The 22,793-nt window shown below is 34.9% G+C and overlaps 1 protein-coding gene across 1 annotated transcript; it reads left to right on the top strand.

Annotated features, from left to right (window-relative positions):
* Positions 1 to 22,532, top strand: NRPA2 (nuclear RNA polymerase A2). The gene is made up of 27 exons (XM_022275855.2): positions 1 to 340; positions 2,787 to 2,869; positions 2,982 to 3,101; positions 3,434 to 3,510; positions 4,399 to 4,462; positions 5,072 to 5,142; positions 7,068 to 7,145; positions 7,273 to 7,318; positions 7,448 to 7,628; positions 7,721 to 7,773; positions 7,919 to 7,992; positions 8,171 to 8,288; positions 8,808 to 8,895; positions 9,228 to 9,343; positions 10,867 to 10,994; positions 11,079 to 11,158; positions 13,637 to 13,878; positions 13,960 to 14,124; positions 14,235 to 14,399; positions 15,140 to 15,214; positions 17,391 to 17,494; positions 17,590 to 17,665; positions 19,329 to 19,457; positions 19,534 to 19,674; positions 20,275 to 20,487; positions 20,813 to 21,070; positions 21,774 to 22,532. Exons 1-27 carry the CDS (start codon positions 175 to 177, stop codon positions 22,185 to 22,187), a joined length of 3,525 nt encoding a protein of 1,174 aa, XP_022131547.1. The 5' UTR covers positions 1 to 174; the 3' UTR covers positions 22,188 to 22,532.
* Positions 22,533 to 22,793: the final 261 nt, after the last annotated feature.

Genomic DNA, 22,793 nt, shown 5'->3' with positions numbered 1-22,793 from the left:
TAATATAATTTCCCCTCAATAAATCTCTTCTTGGCGGGCTTCCGTCTCTAAAACCCTGCGGCAACCCCTAGTCGGCTCTCCTAAACCCTGCGTTTGCTTTCTGCTCGATAACCCTGACAGAGGAAGAAGACATTCTGAGTCGAAAGCAGTGGACAGAGGAAGCCGGCAAAGAAGATGGTGGTGAAATTTGGCGAGAATCCAGACTATGAGGCGCTGCGCGAGCTGTTCAGACACCATATTGAATCGTTTGATCACCTCGTGGATGCGGGACTGGAGACAGTCTTAAACAGCGTCAAACCTGTTGAAGTCTACGATTCATTCACCAACAAAAAGCTTAGAAATATCCTGTTATGATTGTTTTTAGTTTACTTTTTATTCGTATGTTCTCTTTGGAATTTGACTGGGTTAGTGGTTTTTTTTGTTTTTTTTTTTGGGTATAAATACTGCCGCATGTTTATTGCCTTGTACTCTCGCTGATGACTTTCATCCCCTGCACGAAGAAACTTATCTCTAACCGATGAATTAGTTGCATCCCATCACACATTTGATTATTTCGTCTGGTTAACGTTTATTGTGGACTTAAATGGATTCGGAGAATCAGATGGATCTCTCTCTCTCTAATTGTTTATCTCATTGAAAGTCGTGAAAACGGAGCTTGTGAATGAGTGCTGTCATGGATTTTAGTAGTTGTGGCATGGGAAAAATGATTATTTTCCCCTTCAGATTAGCTTAGTAGAATGGACGTTCAGGGTAGAACTTCTATTTGCCCTAAGGGAGCAGCCTAGTTTGGGGCTTGAGATCTCTTCGTCGAGGTCTCAATTTCGAACGTTTCAGCAAACTTTATACTAAAAATCTTTGATGTCTCCTGGTCTGAGCTTTGGGGTAGGTGCGGGTACCCCTAAATACAGGGGAGCAAAGCTTCAACTCCCATTTATGAAAGAAAAAAGAAAAGGTATAACTTATACGAAACCGTTGAACAACAAGTTATTCGAGAAAAACAGGTTCAACCATGGAACATATTTGATGCAAAAAGTTATGAATCAGCATGGTCGGTGAGCTAAAATCATCTCTTTGATCAATGATGGATTAAAGAGAAATATAGTGAATACCTTCATGGGTTGGTAAACGGGGCGGTTGGACTTTTGGGAGATGATATGAGAATTCAAGAAAAGGAAAAAAAGTGAAGGGGGAGGAAAAGGTGAGTTCTGAAGGTCTTTTAGGGGGTGAAGAAAGATTTTGTGCACAAATGGGAAAAAAATTGCAGCAGACAGGAAAATGATGGCAAGGGAGAAGAATTTAAACAAATGAAGTTGACTGATTTGAAGAAGGTTAGAGAAGAAGAATTTGTTCAAATAGTTAAATAAGGAACAAAGGGAAACCAACTAGATAAAAATGGCAAGTCTTGGAGAGGTAAAGAAGACAGAACATGATGTTGAAATGAAGGATGAATTTTCTGAGATAAGGTGGGACCAATCTCTTGTTACAAGAAGATTAATCACGATGAAGGGTACACCATCTTGAATTCTTCAAAGAATAACATGGGATGAGAGGTGTACCAAGGATTCTCGAGTTTGGTTTTCTAAGCATGTTGGAGGATTTTTCTTGTAGTTCTTTTTTCTGACGCTTGAGTGTCCCTTTGCTTCCCCTAGATGCCCCAGTTTTCGCCTCACTTTAGAAGGTTAAAATTCTGAAGAAGATCAAGTTCATTGCCCGACAAGTTTTACATGGGAAAGTTAATACTTTGGACTGGATTCAGAGATGCTCTTCCCTATTGCTAGGGCCACAATGGTGTATTCTATGTAGACATGCTTATGAGAATCTTGATCATATTTTTGGGAGGTACTCGTTTTCTGAGTCATTATTTGGGCAGTTTTTGGAGTTCTTTAGAGTTTACAGCGCGAGAAATAGATTGTAGGGTGATGATGGATGATGTTTTTTTGTACTTTTGGGATAAGGGCAAAATTCTTTTGCAGACTTGTTTTTTCGCCACTTTGTGGAGTATTTGGATTGAGAGAAACAATAGATTTTTTAGAGGGATAGATAGGTCTTGGGACGCTATTTGGAGCTTATAAGATTTAGTACTTCTTTGTGGGCTTTAATTATCAAGGAGTTTTGTAATTATCAGTTAGGTGTCGTCCTTTGTAGGTTTGGCTTCCTTTGTTGGGCTGGTATTTTCTATATGCCCTTGTACATACTTTCAAGAAACCCGATTTCTTATAAAAAAGAAAGATGAGAGGCCTACTATTGATGTTATGTTGAGAAAGTAGATTTTCAAAGCAATCAGAGATAAATGTGGTGGCTTCTTCAAGTTCTAAGAAAACCATCAATACGATATACTTATTGGAAGCATGTATTGAAATTGAAGGCAACAATTGTGGATTGATACCACGAGACGTCCAATTGGACATCCAAGAGAAGGAAAATTAACAGTGCACGTATGGTTAATCATTATTCTATTTCTAGATTTCAAGAAGGAAAGGTAAGGGAGATCCATGGAAACTTTTCGGAGGAGGCAGCTACAAGAGTCCTAAAAAATCCATGTGCTGCTGTTGCACTTGTGGTTGAGTGGGGGAGGGGTGATGGGAGGTGAAAAGTTGGCTGAAAGAGAAATAAAACAGAAAGGAATGCATATGGTTAAACATTATGCAGCTTCTTGGTGTGTACTTTCAAAAAATTTTAGGAACTGTTCAATCTCTAGTATCAAGTCTTGTTGAGAAACTTTTGGTTTTCATTTCTATAAAACTTTGATTGTATATTTATATGTTTCTTCTTGACTTATGTTTCACTTTGGTTGGGTAAGCCTGAGTTATACCCACCACAGAAGGAGCGTCATTTGAGAACAATTCGAGAAGCTCTACTTCCTTATGAAGTATGGTTTGAATTAAGAATGACTTTCCTTTTCCTTTTCTATTTTTGCATCTTTATGCATCATTGTAATGGATCGATAGATGACTTGGTTCCAACCTTTTCCCCTGTAACAGTGTAGGCAAGCTAAAATTTCATATACAGGAAAGTTCATGGCAGACGTTTGTTTTCAATATGACGAGAGAGCTGTCATAAGAGAGAAATTTAACTTTGGGCAATTCCCAATAATGCTGAAGGTTTGTGCTCCATGCTTTGGTTTCATTTGTTTACAGGTCATCTCCCTAGTTGCTGTTATTAATTTTTATCTTTATTAAAATAGTACTTTGATTTATTTTTCACCATCTAGAATCAACTCCCTTAAATTTGGTTTTTTCTTAGGTTTTTGTTTGTAAATAATGCATGACACATACATCAAGCAACTCCCCCAAAGTTGCTTAGGTCTATTATAATATGAATTTAAGAAATTACAATGCGGCAAATAAGTGCATCAACATGTACATGAATGCCTTAAATCTTGGATTATTTTATAATTGCTTGGTCATTGATCTATTTTGTGAATGTTACCTAGTCAAAGCTTTGTCACTTGAGAGGTCTCGATCCCAAGAAGCTAGTTTCCTACAGAGAGGAGGCATCAGAAATGGGTGGGTAAGTAGCTCCTCCATTATTTTTCCTGTTTTACGTATTGAACAAATGTCTCTGGGCGACATGCCTTTTATTCTATACCCTTTTTTTTTCTCCTCTCTCTTCACACATTACAAAGTTCTTAGAAGCTAAATGCTGATTAATTTGATAGTTGATTCATCACGATCAAAACTTCTGGTCAGTGTGATCTCAATTTTTTATGGTTAGAGGCAAATTGAAAGCAGTGGTAATTCTAAGAATTCCTGAGGGAAAAATGGAGATGTCATTCACTGATCTGTAATCTGTTATGATTGTTTTTTTTTATTTTTTTAAGGATTGTCTATGTGCTTTATCTTTATCACTTTTGCTTTCTTTTTTTAGTCTACACTTTGACGACTTCGGATTTGTTGTATTCTTAACTTTTTCAATCATTAGTTGTGGATCATATTTATGTGGCAGGCAACCTTTTTTTTTGTGATCTTATGGAACATTTTGGTTGAAAGACGTAGGAGAGTCTAAAAATTCTAGAATTTCTTGCCTTGTCCTTCGTTATCATGGCATCCATCTTTATTAGTTGTTTCTTCAATTTTTTATTTGTGTTTGTTGCATGTTTATGATTTATGAACCACCACGAGTTGGCTCATTGGCCCATTAAGGTAAATCGAAAGGATTGAGAGGGAATAAGTTCAAACCCTATGATGACCACCTATCTGAGAATTGATTTCCTATGTGTTTCTTTGACAACCAAATATTATGGGGTCAGACGGTTGTCTCGTGAGATCGCCTAAGCTGGCGTGGACACTCACGGATATAAAAAAAATGTTTATGATTTATGCTTCTTTTGGTGTGTAATCTAAAGAATCAAGTTATTTTTTTGAAGTGGCTATCCTGATTATTTCAATAATGTTGTAGTTATTTCATTATGAATGGACTGGAGAGAGTTGTTCGACTTTTGATATCACCGAAAAGAAACTATGTAAGTGAGCTACCTTTCTATCATAAACCTATTTCAACGATTGAAGGACTAAGATTGTTTTTATATGCAATCTTGTTTTATTTGCTATCATTTGGGTTTATGTTGATATATATGTGTGCGCATCTATATAGAGTGTATGTATCTCTCTCTCTCTCTATATATATATAGATTAAAATCAGAAAGAAGTTAATAAGGATCAGAAAAAAGTGGTTGGCTATCACTTGAAGAAGGGTTACAAATTAAACACGTTAATTTAAGTTAATTGGGGAAGAGTAGACTGCATTCATGTTGAGGCTACCAACATACCCATTTGAGAATTTTTCCATTTAATTTCTTCCATTGAATATGTTAAGATTTTCCTTCCTATTGTGTCTTTTATATATCAATGCAATATTGAATTTATCAAGTTCAGATGGACATTGATATATTTTTTGAAATAAACACTTTATCAAACCTTTTGATTTCTTAAAAAAAAAAAAGATTCTTTAGTGGTTCATTTCTATGAGAATTTGTATCTTTGAACACTTCTATTTCTTTTCATATACCTTAATGAAAAGTTTGTTTCTTGTTAATAAATAAAATTATTTGGTGTCATAACTCTTATTGCAGGCAATGAGTATGGTGAGGAATTCATTTTCTGATCGTCGGGAAGGTTATACCGATAAAGCAGTGGTTATAAGGTTCTTTTTCTTCATTTTTTTGAATCGATCAAGTTTATTCTTTAGTGGTTCATGCTCACAATTATTTCCTTGTCTTCTTTCACGTTATAATAGAATAAATTTTATGAATAATTAATATTTCTATAAAAATTACATGCTCTAAATTTATCCAACGTCTTATATTCATTACAGAGGTGCTAGTCACAAATCATTAATTGTTAGATAACAAGGAAATAATCTCAAACCTACTATGTATATATACATATATATTTTTTGTGGATAGGAAACAAATTCCATTGATGTCATGAAATTACAGAAAAAAATCCTATCCAATGAAGTTACGAAAACCTTCTCTAGTTGGATACAAGAGAATTCAAGCCGTAGTTAATGAAAGGATTTACATATTTGCACCGAGATAAAGCCAAAAAAAGAATAGAGTTTATTAGATGTTGATGTTGAAGATTAATATCTTTGAAAATTCTGGAATTCCTCTATTTTCCAGATAATCCAAATGAAAGCTCTGTTGATGTTCATCCATAAAATTGCCTTCTCATGCTTGATAGGGTGGTGAATAAAGATAGATTCTAGCCAATCCTTGATGTTGCTTGATGGCCATCCATAGAACATATTTCAATAAATCAGGAAATTAACTTATAGGGGTTTTCCATTTTTTTGAATAACATACAAACTTTTTATTGATAGATGAAAGATAATAAAAATATCCAAAGATACAAACCCCCGGGAGTGAGAAAAGAAATAAAAAAGAAAAGAAAAAAAAATAGTGAAAGACAAACATCCCAATAAGAACAAATAATATTAGGAGAATAATCCGTGAATAAATGAAGAAGCGAACACCATTGACACGCCTTAACCTTAGCTAGATCAAACCATTATACTCAATCCTTTGTTTTGTGGATCTCTCAAACCTACAGGGTTTTTCCTTTTCCAAATAAGTATATGGGAGGCTTCAATTTCTTCACATTAATCACGTGAAACATTGCAGGCCTTTAATTTATCTTAATGTGGATGGTACGATCCCATTTTGATTTGACTGCTAAAGCTAAATCAAATTTGTAAGATGAACTTTTTTTTTTCCTTTTCATGAAATCCTTTTAGTGAATATGTTAATTTGTCTTTACCAAGAATAATTTTTATTGGCTCGAATGAAATAAGAGTATCTTAGGAGAGAACTACTTGATAATTTTTCATTCTTTGAGTATCTGATTTTTGTCTTGCTCTTGATGTAAATCTATCACTCCTTTTTATAATTATTTTCTTTCCACGGTATACATCTAATTTTTATGGGTGGAAGCTCTCCTCCCCCTCTTTTGTAATTCCATTAATTGATAAAATTGGTTTCCCTTTCAGATTATTCTGATATGTTTAAGTTTCCTGTCGTGCAATGGTTTGAATTTCTTTCAGTAAAACTGATAAAAATCTAGACTTATTTTTATTTGAATAAGTTAGAATAAAAACCTCAAAACGTACTTCTTCATAATTCAAGGCCATACATGTAGAACCTAAATTTCTTAGTAAAATCATCACTTAAATTTTTTCTTTAAGAAAACTAAACCAACCCCAGTTTATAAGATGAACAACAGAACAGATCTTGTTCAATACATACAATATATCATTGAAGAAAAAGAAAAAAAGCCACAACGCTTATCCGCTGTAAATTGTATGAGGGCCGCTAATTCTTCTTATCAATGCAAATTGGTCATTTCTTTTGCTTCTCATGCAAAATTGAGGTTTACAAGATGAACATGAGTTTTTACCTTTTGATGAAGCTTTTCTAGTACATGGTTTTTTTTCCTCTCCTATAAATAATTTTCTTAGTTTCTTATTGAATGAATTAAAATCCTTTATCTTCTTTGTTTTTGTGTTTGTGGGATCTGCATTAAATATTTGGTTATCATTCAATTTAATATTGTGATACTCAAATCCAGGTGTGTAAGAGAAGATCAATCTTCAGTAACAGTCAAATTATATTATCTTAGGAACGGAAGTGCCAGACTTGGATTTTGGTAATGGTTGTGGGAACTTTACAGATATATATATATATATATATATATATATATATATATTATTTTAAAAGATTAATGGCCCAAATTTCTGAGGCTTGAGACATTTTATTATAACCTAATTCTGCAGGATACAGGGGAGGGAGTACTTGCTTCCCGTAGGGGTTGTCTTAAAGGTTTAATAACTACAGTCATTCTTTTTGATATATTTAATAGTTTTTATTATCTCCTTGTTCAATTTTAAGGAGTGTTGATATTTCGGCATGAAGTAGCATAATAATTTCATATTTTCTTTGTTTCGTTAGGCCCTAATTGACACAACTGACCATGAAATATATGCAAGTTTGACAAGCTGTTATAGTGATAAACATGGAAAGGGAAAGGGTGCTGTTGGAACCCAGCTTGTTGGTGAAAGGGCTAAAATTATTCTTGATGAAGTTCGAGACTTGGCACTATTTGATCACCGTCAATGTCTAGAGCACATAGGTGATTTCCTCAGTATAATTATAACGGTCATTTTTTTTGTTGTGAATATTACACATTCACATCCATCTTACTTGTATTTGCTGTAAATTTAGGACAACACTTCCAGCCAGTCATGGAGGGACTGGGAAAAGAAAAATTTTCTACTGTGAGTTATTGTACAATTTTTCTCAGTACACATTCTTTGGTCAATATATAAACCAATTTCTCTGCAGATTCACTTTTTCAGCCTTTTAATTAGTCATTCATCCTTTATTTATATATATATATATATATATATATTTTCTTTGTAGATTGCAGATGCGGTTCTCAGAGACTACATATTTGTTCACCTCGACAACAATTACGACAAGTTTAATCTGCTCATGTGAGCGGCCACCATTTTTATGAGTCTGATAACATTTTTTATTTCGGAAAGAGTACTAAAAATTTTGACTTAATTTAATAGATTGGTGTACTTTTTTATTTGCACATTGATTTTTATGATTCTCATTTTTGTATATTTCTGACAATTTCTTTTCTGCGTGGCTTTCCCTCTTGACAAGTTTTATGGCGCAGAAACTTTTCTCCCTTGTAGATCAGACATCTGTACCCGACAACCCTGATTCCTTACAAAACCAGGATGTTATGCTACCTGGTCAGCTGATTACTATTTATCTAAAGGTAGAAAATGCTAAACTTCTATTTTATTAGATACTTGACGTGGAAAACTTTTCATTCATCTATGATGACGACGTACACTAAGTTCTTTGAAATATATGCAGTATGTCACAAATTTGTCTTTTTGGTTGAATTGTCGTTAGTCTCAAGCTTTTTGATGCTGTAATTCTGTTTAATCTCTATAACCGTGTCGATTATATTTTTTGCAGCATAGTTGTCCTCTTCTTACGTCGTTCTCATGTATTTCCTTTTTTTGTTTTGTTTTGTTGTATACTCTTTGCATTGAGTTTGTAGACATGTAGCCAACCTCAAAGTCAAAGAAATCTTATGTCAATACTATGCAGGGTCCACACATATTTTGATAGATTTAGTTATTTTAGTACTTTCCATGTTATGCTAATAGTTTGACTCTGGTAAAACAAGTGCTACTTTCTAATAAAAAAATAGGACATGACCTTAACATTCTTTTTGCTGTGATAAATTTTATTTGTTTATCAACTGATGTTTTAGTGGGGATTCTAGGAGAAACTAGAAGACTGGTTGCAGAAGGCGAAAAAGCTTCTTCAAGATGAAATTAATGATACCAGCAAAAACTTTGATTTCTGCAGCCGTAAGTTTTCTTGAACGCCAAAGGTTCATTTTTGTTTCTCAGATTAACTTTCATTGAATTATTGACTCTTATACATTGTTAAATTGACTTCTTATCATTACTTTCATTGACTTCTTTCGAGTTAATTTGTCCTTGAATTCTAAAATTGAATCATTATCAAGAATGCATCTTAGGCTGTATTAATTACTATACTATTTCAGTATTTCTGTAGGAACGTGAAATGCTATTCTTATAAATTAAAGTCGAAGTAATAATTCTATTCAAATTCTATATCAGTTGTCTCATATTTTTTCTTTACTGAAAGTAGATCAACTCGTTTTTTATATCATCAGTAGCTCATGTCAAGAAGGTCATGGACAAGAATCCTTCAAAACAGATTAGTTCAGCTGTTGAAAATATGCTGAAAACTGGAAGGCTCGTTACACAAACAGGCCTAGATCTGCAGCAGGTAAGATTGTACATATCGCTCATTGTGTTATATAATCTTTTTAGGAAGGTCATTGTGTTATATAATTATGAAATATATATTAAGTCATTGAGCTTGTGAAATGGTACTTGTTATTTTTGTCTATGTGGATTAATTCTTTTGGCAAGAATGCTTGATCGAGTTCTTGATTTTGTTAGTTCAAAGAATATCTGTGTATTAAAAATAATTGTATTCAATAATAAAAAATTGGAGGTACCTTGGTACAGTTTCAATTTAGCCTCCAGTGTTTAACTTTCTCATGCAAGACTTGCTACCAAGCAAAAAAATTGACCTTATTTAGATTCTTACCTTCCAAGCCGTAAAGAACAATGGGGATCCATGAGAAAAGGGGTCAAAAAGAGCTACAAGAAGAATCGGAAGCCTGAAATGAAGGATCCCATGTCTTTGGATGAACATTGATGTCCCATAACAGAGAAAGAAGAGCTGAAACATCTGTCATCCCCCTATGTGACAAAGAATGGTGGAAAACCAAAATAAGCAAGGAAGAATTACTCACGGAAGGAAAAATAGGAACCACACAATCCTCATAGAGGAAAGATAAAGGGGACTGTCACCCAACCCACTATCTTCTTAGAAGAATGTATTGGAGCCCTCCCTAGTAGAACACTACACAAATTGAGAAAAGAAGGGGGAAAAAAACTTTCTAGGAGTTCTTAGATGTGCCTTAAGACCCACTATTGAAGCTCACTCAAAAAGGTAAGGATCATACTTGCTCACGATTTCCCTATATCACAAGATGTTTAAGGCTCCAAGAAGAAATGTCGCGACCACTTTGCAAACAAGGTCTCAAGGTCTCAGTACCTAGTTTCAAATAACCAATGCCTAAATTACCAAGATCAATAGGCCTCGACCCAAATTCCTAACTAATCACAAAAGGAGAAGAACCCCGACCCTTATCAACACCATCCCAAAGAAAGTCGCTCACGTTCTTCTCCAAACTCTTGTTTACGGAAACTGGGGTCCTAAACAAAGAGAGGAAGTAAGTCCAAATCCCACTCAATACAGATTGGATGGGAGAAAATCTCTCCCCCTTAAAAGAAGAATGTTCTTTTATGAGATGAAAGCCATTTTTGGACCTTTCCCAAGATTGAACGTTATTTGTTTTTTTTTTATAAGAAACTGAACTTTTCACTGAGATGGACATTATTAATAAATAATAACATTGGAGGTTGCACCAAAATACTTAGTTAGACTAATGGTGTTAAGGATGTTGTTCTTCACACTTGGCAAAAGGTCATTTTCCTTTTCCTATGATTAGACTTAATCATCAGCATAGAATTATTTCCATATTACAAATTTAAAGGCCCTTTTCTTGTAATTGTAATGAGTTATTTTATTTTTTCGTCTGCATTGAATATTCAATTGATAAATTACATTTGTTATCGTCTAGTTTAAATTTTTATTATGCACAATTACTTATGAAGAGTGAGAGCTTATTATGCAAGAGATGGATTGTCTATGATGTTGACATTTGACTTCATTAGAGGGCAGGCTTTACAGTTCAGGCAGAACGACTTAATTTCTTGCGCTTTGTGTCTCATTTTCGTGCTGTTCATCGTGGAGCATCATTTGCTGGACTTCGCACAACAACAGTGCGGAAATTGCTACCTGAGTATGTTATTTTATCCCCATTTACTAAGTTTCTGGTATTGTGATTGTGCCTGGCTTTGATATTCATGGGAGTTATGATTTGTAGGTCTTGGGGTTTTCTTTGTCCTGTACACACTCCTGATGGTGAACCTTGTGGCTTGCTGAACCATTTAACCAGTACTTGTAGTAAGTTAACTGTTCATCTGATGTCTACTCGTGAATTGTTTTCTGTCTCTTTGACTCTGTTGTGTACAAGAATTCACCATGCAAAATTTTGAACATTTTTCCCCCATTCAATTGTTGTTGGGATTTTGAGGCAGTATTTGTATATTTTATATGTAGATCCCTTATGTATATCTTTGGGGATTTTAATTTTATATCTCCTTTTGAAATATCAATATGACACTTCTGCATTTGGAGCTCTATGTATATACCTTCGATTGTTGGCTACGTGGGTATGTTGCAGTTGGCAGTTGGGAAATGTAGAAGAATTGATTGTTTATACAAAGTCACAGAAGTTCTATTATTTTTTTTTTGATTACCTAAGAGTCGGCGGCCCTTTGGCCTTTATGCCCATATACCTGGGGGTATGCGCATTGTCCCCATACCCGTACATACGCAAGGAGTCATTGCTCGATGGAAGTTGCGTCCAATGTGGCTTGAACCCAAGACCTCAAGGTTATTCCTTGGGACCCCAAGCCACCCAAGCTATGTCTTGGGGACACATAAGTTCTAGTATATAACAAAACAATATGGTAATAAAAATTGAGAATTGGGATGAGGGATTCCAAGACAAACATCTTTTTACAATTGAGTTTTGAGTTCATTACCTAGGGCCAACTCACATCAGGGATGAGTGTTAGTTAACAATTCAGAACAATTATAGAATATGAACAATTGCAGAACATGACGATTGTAAGGTTAAGACCCCATAGAAGGTCAAATTTTTTGTGGCAGTTTATGTATGGGAGAGTTAAAACCTTAATCGTATTCAGAAGCATTTCTCCTTTGTGTTGGGCCTGCAGTGGTACAATCTGTGTGAGCTTGCGTCAGAGGATCTCGATCATATTTTTTTGGAAAGTGCTTGTTTGCTCATGCTTTATGGAGTCACTTTGCTTTGGTTTTTGGGATCTTGTGAGTGCAAAATAGGGATTGTTGTTCTATGATAAAGGAGGAGGTTCTCCATGTCCTCCATTTCTTTTTTTTTTTTGTAAGAAACTTTATATATAGACAAAAGCCATAGAGACGAAAAAACAGCCTAAGGGCGGGGGGAAGAGGGCTCCCCCTCCCAAAAACTAGTGAAGCATAGCACTTCAATCTTGCATAATCGACGAGAGGCTATAATTTCAAAAGAATTTTCTATGCCTATATCACCACCGAGAAGTGTGTAATTGAACCGTGTTACAAAAAGTTTCTAAATAAGAGGGCTTATCCTAAAAAATTATATTGTTTCTTTCCATCCAAAGATTCCAAATAAGGGCTCTAGCTGCAAAATTCCATAGGATTTTTGCTTTCCCTTCGAAATGCCACCCTCGTAAAGCTTCATTCATCCACCCATCAATATTCTGAGGCAAGCAAGTGGAGTACCCAAAAACCACCAACGAAGAGCAAACTGGCAGCAAAGAAAAATGTAATCCATGGTATCCTCATTCTGATTGCAAAGAACACAAACGGAAGGAGAAAGGGCCCAATTTGGACATCTTCGCTGAAGTCTATCTACCGTGTTTACAGCCCTGTTGGCTAGGGTCCAAAGGAAAACTTTCACCTTCTTTGGAATTGAGAATTTCCAAAGAAGAGAAGTTAAAGGCGAGTTCAAGCTTGGAGAGTCTTCAAACATAATTTTTAATCTTGATTTAACCGTGTAAACGCTAGATGAATCTAGAGACCAAACCACTTTGTCAGTTCCTTCACCAATCCGAGTGGTGTCCAACCTGCTCATAAGATCAATCCAGCCCCTTACTTCACTATCAAGCAATCCCTTTCTTATGCCTAGGTCCCAAGTGAGTTGCTCTTCTTTCCAACAGTCAGCAATCGTGGCCTCCTTCTTCAAAGATAAAGCGAAAATTTCAGGAAAATCATGGGCAAGAGTCGAGTTCCCTATTCCATGTCCTCCATTTCGTGATAAGGGGAGAATTAGGAATGATAGAATTTTTAGAGGCATGGAGAAGTTTTGGGAAGATGTGTGGGAGGCTGTTAGATTATTTAATACCTCTTTATGGGCTTTGATTACTCAACTGTTTTGTAATTATTATTTAAGTCTTATTATTTTGAATTGAAGTCCGTTTGTTAGTTTGGACTCCTTTTGAGGGGCTGATTTTTTGTATCTTCTTGTTTTTTCTTTCATGTTTCTACAAAAGCTTGGTTTTTCATTAAAAAAAATAATAATAAAAGCGATTACGAACTATGACTTAACAAAGTAATTTCTAAAAGAGAGTTATAGGCCTTAATTGACAAATTGTAGTAATTACTGTTACACTTGATGTTTCAGCTGTCCAAAAATTTATTAATCATGCTGGTGCTTTAATTATCATGATAAAATATTCTGTTGGCTGCACGGAAGAATTCTTCTGCACTGCGGTTTTGTATGTGTACTGGTCAGTCTCCATATTTGCTATATGTAGTGGATGAAAAATTTCACCTGGATCATATTTTTTTCTATCTCAGGAATTACGTCGTACTTCAATTCTCAAGGAAAAGTCAGAGACTTTTTCAAAATAAGGATGTCTATTCTGAGTGTTCTAGTTGCTGTTGGAATGATACCATCACTACCGAAGCTTGTTCAAATGGGCCCTCCTGATGTTCTTAATGTTCTTTTAGATGGTCGCATTGTTGGATATGTATCATCCAGTGAAGTAGAGAAAGTTGTTGCTCATTTAAGACAATTAAAAGTTACATCTTCGCATGTGGTTCGTAGTTGTCCATTTTTCTTCTATTCCGTGTCTTCTGTTGTCTTTTCCCATCATTATTGTTTTAGTGACGTGTTTCAGATTCCTGAAGATCTGGAAGTTGGATATGTACCATTGAGTATATGTGGAGCATATCCTGGCTTATACCTTTTCACATCTCCTTCTAGATTCATTCGACCAGTAAAAAATCTTTCAATCTCTACGGAGGAAAATCACAATATTGAATTCATTGGGCCATTTGAACAGGTTATAAGATATTTTAGACCAGTTAGAAATAACCTTTATGGCTCTAATGTTATATCTGTACCAATCTTATTGCAAGGAAAAAAACTAACTCATTATTTCTTCAAAAACAGGTATTTATGGAAATAAGATGTCCTGATGGGGGTGATGGTGGCAGGAAAGATGAGTTTCCTGCCACACATGAAGAAATCCATCCAACTGGGATGCTCAGTGTGGTTGCTAATCTTACCCCTTGGTCTGATCACAATCAAAGCCCGCGTAATATGTACCAATGCCAGGTTGCTCCTGTGGCCTATCTCGAAGTCATGTTTAAAAATAGCTTTCTTTCTTTAATAAGTAGAAAACAATTTTTTTAAGGTTTAAAGACTATTTTGGTCTAGTACTTTCGGCATGAACTAGTTCATTTTGGCTGTGTATTTTCAAAATGTCTATTTTAGTTCTTGTACTTTTAGCTTTAGTTCAATTTAGTTTCTATACTTTTAAAACGTCTATTTTGGTATTGTACTTTAAAAAAGTGACCATTTTAGTCTTCATTTTTATTTTTTATCTCATTTTTTCATATCATAATTTTAGCACGATATTTCACTCACTTAATTTCTTGAAATGTAACAATAAATTTGTAATAAAGAGACTTCATTATATGTAAAATTTGTGTTGAAATTTTGCAAATTTGAACCAAATTTGTCATTTTTAAAAATATAGGGCCAGAACGGATGTTTTGAAAGGACAAAGAACTAAAATGAACAAACGTTGAGAGTACATGGATCAAATTGAATGTTTTGAAACTACATGGACTAAAATGAACAAAAATCAAAATTACAAGCACCAAAATAGTTTTTGATCTTTTTTCAAAATTAAAAATTAAAAAACAAAAGGTATATTTCTAAACAGTTAATAAATTTTTTTAAAAAATAGAAAACGTTTTTTAAAGGTTAATAATATATGAAAAGGCATTCTTTTTGTTTTTATAAAGTTTATTTTGTTTATGGTCTTGTAATATGTGATAATCTGGATGTAGATGGCAAAACAAACAATGGCATTCTCTCTGCAAGCCCTCCAGTTTCGTGCAGATCAAAAGCTATACCATCTTCAGGTTTGTTGCCATCTTGTCTATTCTTGTTAATATGATTTTCTCATTTGAGCAAGTCAGCAAGAGCTGCCTAATCTTTCTCTGTTTTCTGAAATTTTATACTTGGTTCTTATTATATTTATAGTTGGATTGCCCTTCTCATGAAATAAAAGAAAGTGGATGGTGTTGGGCTCATTTTTTTATGATTGCTCCTAGAAAGCATATTTTCATGAAATCTTACCTGATTGGTATTCTTATATAAAAAATAAAACATGATGATAATTGATAAGTATTTTTTGTTACAAAGAATGATACTAATCGGTAAGAATCTCTTACTGACTACCGTTATAATTTTTACAAGTACGAGAGATGAATGTAGAATGGGAGAGTGAAGAGAGATTATTTTATTTTTTAAAAAAATAAATATAAGTTAAATTTTTAGTGGTGATTAATAGGACAATTTATATTGATTGGTTTAGAGACAAGTATCCTTCTTTTTTTTAGTCACTAAGTTTTCATCCATGTTTATTTTGTCCTTATTTTTTTTTTTACTTTTTTTAATATTTCTATTTAGACGAGTTTGTTGCTTTTATTTATTTATTTATTTTAAATAAAGTGTCACTACCTTTTCTGTTAGCCACTGTAATGGATAGCTAATTGAAATATTTTTCTATTGATTATATAGCTTTAGAAATGCTGATGCGGTAAAAAGACTTTTTATTTTGGAGAAAATTTCTAATACTAAAGACCCCATTTATTGTTAGCATTCAGCCATAACGTGGGGCCAATCAAATAAAATAATAATTATTCATTCATTGATGTGTCAAATTGTGAATGGAGGTAGTATTTACTATCTTAGTATTTAAAATTTTTTCCATGGATAGCTGATTGAAATATTTTTATATTGATCATATAAGCTGATGTGGCAAGTGAAAAAGAATATTTTTATTCTCTCCCTCCCTCTCTCTCTCTCTCTACTTGTGTCTCTCTAGTCGAATGGATCATCACCTGTCGAAGAGATTTGTTTGTACAGAGAGATAGAGACAAACGGCATTTCTCCTTTTTTGGGATAGAGGAACAACAAAAAAACAGGGAGAGCTGTAGAGAGAGTTTAGGGTTTAGGTAGAGCGGTCGAATGAGATGAAAGAAAGAGTAATGTATTGGATTCGTCATTGGTTCTTCCTTGAACCCTCTTCTCTATTTATTGGACTGATGATGAGAGTCAACATAATGTATCACTGCCCCTGCGGGAGTGAGGCTTCCGGAAGAGGGGGGGGGGGGGAGAGAGAATAAAGTGTAAAATATAAAGATGATAACTTTGCCATGTCACCACGAAGACAACTAGAAAATTAACTTCATGCCACGTAAGCCTTAATATGATAAAAGTAATAAAAAATGTGCAGTTAACTATTCAGTAAACTTGAATTAAAAGTCAACTTGAATTTCTTGAAAATTGAAATATAATAAAATTTGTTTTTTTTGTCTAAGAAACTTTTGTTCACTTATTTAATTAGTAATAAATAAATATATTAATGCCATGTCAGCCTAACGAAGATTAAAAACAGTCCTAACAGAGTGTTGATTTTGACAAAAAAAGAACTGGTAACATCAATTTATTGGAAAAAAATTACACGTTTTGTTATGTGTAATTTTTGTTAAAAAGTTCTCCAAAAAAACTTGTACATTTCTTGTTATTGGCCTTCACTGCATAAAAATTAGGCTTCATCCAAGAACGGGAAGGAATTCATTTTTGCTGGATCTTTGCTGCTCTGCCCTGGATTTGAAGTATCATGCCTCATATTTTTCATCTAGTTATGGTGGGTGCTGAAATTATATGGGTTTTGGATCATGATTCTGTTGATATATATATATATATATGTATTTATTTATTCATTTTGTTTTCTAATTTAGATATTGATAATATATGCTTCCTTGAAAATCGAACCTTATTATCTCTGTGAGAGTCTTGAATCACATGTTTTCTATTCAAAAGTGTTGATCAGCATCCTTTACTCTCTTTCACAATGCAAAAGATGTCGATATAACTAGCTTTCTGTTGTGATGTAAATTTGAAACTTGAGCCAAATTGTGAAATACATTGGATATGTTCTGGCATTTTCAGTTATTACTTGTCTTCCATGTTTGAAACTTTCGTTCGTTGGTTGCAATAATTAGAAAACTTGTTTTGAAATGTTTATAGACTCCTCAAACCCCTATCGTTCGTACAAGTACATATATGAAATACAGCGTAGATGAATATCCAACCGGGACAAATGCAATAGTTGCAGTATTGGCATATACCGGGTAAGAAATAAGAGTGCAGGATTAATTTTTCAGAAGTGATTGGTTTATATTTTCTTATGGTCCTAACCAGTCAATTTTGTTCGTGATGTATGTAGTTATGACATGGAGGATGCTATGATTCTGAACAAGTCCTCTGTGGAACGTGGAATGTACCATGGACAAATATACCAGGTTTGTTTGTGTTATACTTTCCCTTTCTGCAGTAAATTTATACGTGTGGTCTTCATGACTCTCACTATCACTACAATTACTCAAGTCTTTCATTCTTTCATATATCCTTGATACGGATCCTACTATATCCACCATTACTGATGCAACAGTTATCGTGATCCTACTAGGGGAATATAACTCTCTTGTCAAGTTATTTCATTGTTGAAATTATGTGGTTTTCTTTCTCAAGAATGGTGTAACTCAATCTCGCTTGCTGATTTTAACTCTTCTTAAACAACAGAAAAAATATTAGGAATGTGATGCTAAAAACTTTAAAGTTATGGAAGCCAAACTTGAACCAAAATTTTACTGCTATCCTTCTTCCTCCTAAAAATTGTGTTGAACCAAAATTGGCTTATTAGACACCAAAACGTCCTCCAAGAAGTTCATAAATCTTCCATCACTAGGCTTATTGTTATACGTGGCTTCCTCCACTGCTTGTATCATGGACGGACCAAGGGTTTTTTCACTTGATTGGCTCTTCTCTTTGGTTAAACATTTCTTTTACTCCTTTCCATACTTGCTAATAATGATTTTATACCATAACGCTTCAGCCTAATTGGAATCTCCAAAACTACTTCGTAAGTAAAGTCATGGTAAGCTTCCTCAATTTGCCCAGGTCCTCCATCTTCAAGTGAACCCAGGTGATGCTCTACTCAGTGTTTTCGAGGCGCAAGGCGCACCTCAAGGCGACAAGCCCTTTGATCGCCTTGAGGCGAGAGGCGATACAAAGGCGACGCCCGAGTGAAGCGAGGCGCACCTTAATAAATAAATAAAAATTATACATATAGTGCATAAATTTATATAGTAAACATGAGTTTAAAAAATAAATACCAAAATAGTGTCATAGTAAATGTCAACAAGATACATAAAACAACCAAATTCAATAAGTTTAGTTAGAGATGGGAACAGCAACGGTAATGGTCGGAAACGGGAGCGGGTGATGGCCGAAGATTGAGGGTGGTGAAGGTGAATGTCGAGAGGCAAAGAGAATGGTTAGGGTCTGTGGACTGAGGTATTTCGCGAGTGAGAAAGGTTCTTTAAAAAAACAAATTAAAAATAAAAATAAAATAAAATAAATAAGGCAGATTGCCTCGCTTCAACGAGGCGATCGCCTGGCCTCAGGCGAAAGGCGCACCGAGGCGAGCGCCCGATTGAAGGCGCTCGCCTGGGCACCTTGCAAGGCGCACCTGGGCGAAATCGCCTCGCCTCTCGCCTGAGGCGAGCGCCCGGGTGCGCCTCAACAACACTGGCTCTACTCTATTTCCATCACCACTCATCTCTCACAAGAAATTCCATTACTTGGCTGATGTGAATAATAAGTATGATCACAGTCTGACCCTTTGACTGATACTCAAATCTCTGTCCATTCACTGTCTGAGAATTTGACGAACCAAAATGGTAGGATCTTCAAATGAAGGCATTAAAATGTATCAAAGAAAAAGGATGGAAGTAAAATAAAAAATGGTTTTTTGGGTTATATTTTATGTAATGATGGTGGAGTAATAAATACACGGTGCACATACTACCTCTTTTTTCTTCCCCTTTGACTAACATTTATCGAAGTGTTACACATTCTTGCTGAAACTTGATCCTTTGTTCATCTACTCTGGTAATTTGGCAGACAGAAACTATTGACCTGTCTGAGCAGAGCAATAGGTCAAATCGTAGCCAGAAAATATTTAGGAGGAGCAATATAGATACATCTGTGCGACCTCTTGTAGACTCGGATGGGCTCCCTTATGTTGGTCAGGTTAGCCTTATTTTCTCTGTTGTTTTCTTGCTTTTTTATGCGTGTTAAAGCTAACTAAACTTATGATGAGCTTCAGATGATACACCCAGATGAGCCCTATTGTAGCATTTATGATGAGGTGTCAGGCACAACTAGAAACATGAAACTTAAAGGTTCTGAACCTGTTATTGTCGATTACGTTTCTGTTGATGTAAAGAATAAGAAACACCCTCAAAAGGTAAATTGGGATCTCTTGTCCTCATGTCTGAACTGTAAGAGCAGAAAAATTGTTATAGTGGGTTATGGTGGACTCAACTTGAAGTGTCACTTGATCCCATTCGAGTATTGTTATTAAAGCAAGGAAGTTATAAATGTTCGTGTTTTTAAATATTTTGTTTATTAACATTAGTGGCTGACTAGCTGAAGAAATCGCTAAAGTCAACAAAAAAATATGATATTTTGCTTTCTGAAGTCGAGTTTGATGATATCAATCTTTAAAGACTGGGTTTGTTTTGAAGAAATTGTTTTTGTCTTAATTGGAATTTTTCGGTTTCTTATCAAAAAAAAAAAAAAGGAATGCCCTAGTCTTTAGATGTGGTTTTTGTCTTAGTTGTCCATTTTTGTATCTTTTTGGTTTCTTGATGGTTCTTTTCCTTTTCACTCCCCTTGGGAGCTTGTATTCTTGAGCAATTTACTTTCTTTACAAAAATGTTTGTTTCTAGTTAAAAAAAAACATTTGTGGCCGACTTTTTCATCTCTTTAATGAAAGTTTTGTTTCCACGAGAAGAAAAAGTCTGATCAAGTCTCTTTACTCCCCACTCTTTTCCTTGTTGAGAAGGTGAACATACGTTTCCGACATCCTCGGAATCCAGTGATTGGAGATAAATTTAGCAGTAGACATGGACAGAAAGGTGTTTGCTCCCAGCTATGGCCAGATGTTGATATGCCATTTTGTGGAGCTACAGGAATGCGCCCAGATTTGATTATCAATCCACATGCTTTTCCTTCTAGAATGACAATTGCAATGTTGATGGAGTCTGTCGCAGCTAAGGTAACGATGTCTAAATGAAGTAATGTTAGCATGACGTCTATGACTATATGTAAACAATTCATTCTGAAGTAAACATCAATATCAGGAGGGTGCGCTTCAATGTAGCTCTCTTGGTTAATTTAATACAATAGAAGTTTTAGTATGGGGATTATGGTTAAAAAGGAACCATCCATGTTTTGTTGGTAAGGAAGAAATTAGGAAGAAGTTGACTTCGCTGATCAAGAAAGAAATTGGGAAGAAGTTTCTATTGGGCCAGGTTTCATTACTCTTGTTGGCATTTCCATTCAACCATAATTTGTAACTACAGTACAATTACTTGTTGCAGGGAGGATGTTTAAATGGAGAATTTGTTGATGCGACACCGTTTAAAAGTTCCGTAAAGAAAACAAATACTGGAGATGAAGAGGCAAAAACTGAGACACTTGTTGATGAACTTGGTTCCATGTTAATTAAGAAGGGATTTAATTACCACGGAGTTGAGGTATTGTACAGTGGGGTTTATGGGACGGAGCTAACATGTGAAATTTTTATTGGACCTGTATATTATCAGCGTCTTCGGCATATGGTTTCTGACAAATATCAGGTGAGATTTCATTATTTGATCTATTTTTAAAATTTTCCGATTACTGAATTAATATTTTCACATTATCCTATAGCTTCGAGGTTTTAGCATTTGTGGCTTTGTAAAGAATTTCTATTGGATGACATTGGTGTTTCTTATTCTCAAGATGTTATTATCTCGTATCGTTTCTTTTTATGTTTCCTTGGTATTGTTTGAAGCAGTAAAATGACTTTGGTCAGAATTGGTCTAATGCTGAATCAAGAAAATGCAGTGTGGTGAAATCATGGCATAGAATCTGAAATTGTCTATGCATTTCTAATAGTGTGTTACATGTCTTGAGCTTTGGGGGCCCTTTCAATTACTTCATTTTGATTAACTATATTCTTGACATCTGCTACGCCACGTATTATCATTTGTCAGTTATAAAATTGAAATTCTGGTCGTAATAGAAAACAAAATTGAAATTCTGGTCAAATTTAACAAAAAAAAGTTGTATTGTTCTGTTGTGATTTGCCATGTGCTGGTAAATGTTATTAGAGTTGTAATATGAGATCTATACCCTTTGGATGATCCAAAGTTCTAATAGAGCATCATTATCCATTTTCTCATCCAACACATGCAACACATGCAACAAATCTGTTTGTGTCAACATAAGCACTTTATAGTTTAGGGTTTGAGAACTTGACATTAACATGAATTGTTGATCTCTGTCTGATGCTTTCAGGTTCGTTCTACTGGAATTGTAGACCAAATCACTCGGCAACCTATCAAAGGTCGAAAAAAGGGTGGAGGTATACGTTTTGGTGAAATGGAGCGTGACTCAATGCTGGCACATGGAGCAGCGTATTTGTTACATGATAGGCTTCATACATGTTCTGATCATCACATTGCTGATGTATGTTCACTTTGTGGAAGCATTCTTACATCATCTTTCATCCAGCCCCAGAAGCGTGCCACACGCACAATTGGCGGGCTTCCCCCGGGGAAGGCTCCTAAAAGGGTTACATGCCAGGCTTGCAAAACAAGTAAAGGTATGGAGACAGTGGCAATGCCTTACGTCTTTAGGTACCTGGCTGCAGAATTAGCAGCAATGAACATAAAAATGACTCTTAAGCTAAGTGGTGAAGCAGGAGCCTGATTTGAGCAATCTTCATGTTTAAGATCTCTTCTGCCTAACTTGCTTGGTTCAGCATCTTATTTTGGTTCATTTTAACTCTTCCCGATGAGACCGACTCGACTCAACCCAACCATCAGAATTAAGACAGGTGGGAAGCTCTCAAGTGGTCTACAATTTTGAGTACTATATTTTGTTGTGGGGTCTCTGAGTTATTGTTCTATTTGAACCGTGAGCTGAGTAGTTTCTGCCATAATTTTCGTTCTATTTCATAAGCAATGATGTAACATAAAACCAATGATTTTGTAACGTCTGCACAATTTTGTGTATTATATTAATTTATAGAAAGCGAGTTTCATTATTAGAATATGCACTTGCTTGCGGGGTTTGATAATACATACGAATATGCTTTGTCAGGATCAAAGATATGAATTAGAAGGGCAACATGAATGTACCTCGACATAACTGAATTAAATCAAGTATATATCATCAATCAAAAGGTGGAAGTTAAAATTTCCTCTTTTAACTTGAACTAAACAAAAGAGATTATGAGATTATGGATTATCTTATTTTGCTCTTCCAAATGAATAGGTGATTAGAATTGACAATTACACAAATGTTCAAATTTAT

Source organism: Momordica charantia, assembly GCF_013281855.1.
Source record: "Momordica charantia cultivar OHB3-1 chromosome 8 unlocalized genomic scaffold, Mcharantia_2.0 BLBB01000008.1, whole genome shotgun sequence".
NCBI lineage: Eukaryota > Viridiplantae > Streptophyta > Magnoliopsida > Cucurbitales > Cucurbitaceae > Momordica > Momordica charantia.
This window is presented reverse-complemented; position numbering and strand designations above follow the sequence as displayed.

Bases quoted from the DNA above. Each gene is read 5' to 3' on its own strand.
- NRPA2 (XM_022275855.2), top strand. From the start codon at position 175: ATGGTGGTGAAATTTGGCGAGAATCCAGACTATGAGGCGCTGCGCGAG. The intron at 14,125-14,234 runs GTTATAAGATAT...CTTCAAAAACAG, and splicing joins TCATTGGGCCATTTGAACAG to GTATTTATGGAAATAAGATG. The intron at 19,675-20,274 runs GTAAATTGGGAT...CTTGTTGAGAAG, and splicing joins ATAAGAAACACCCTCAAAAG to GTGAACATACGTTTCCGACA.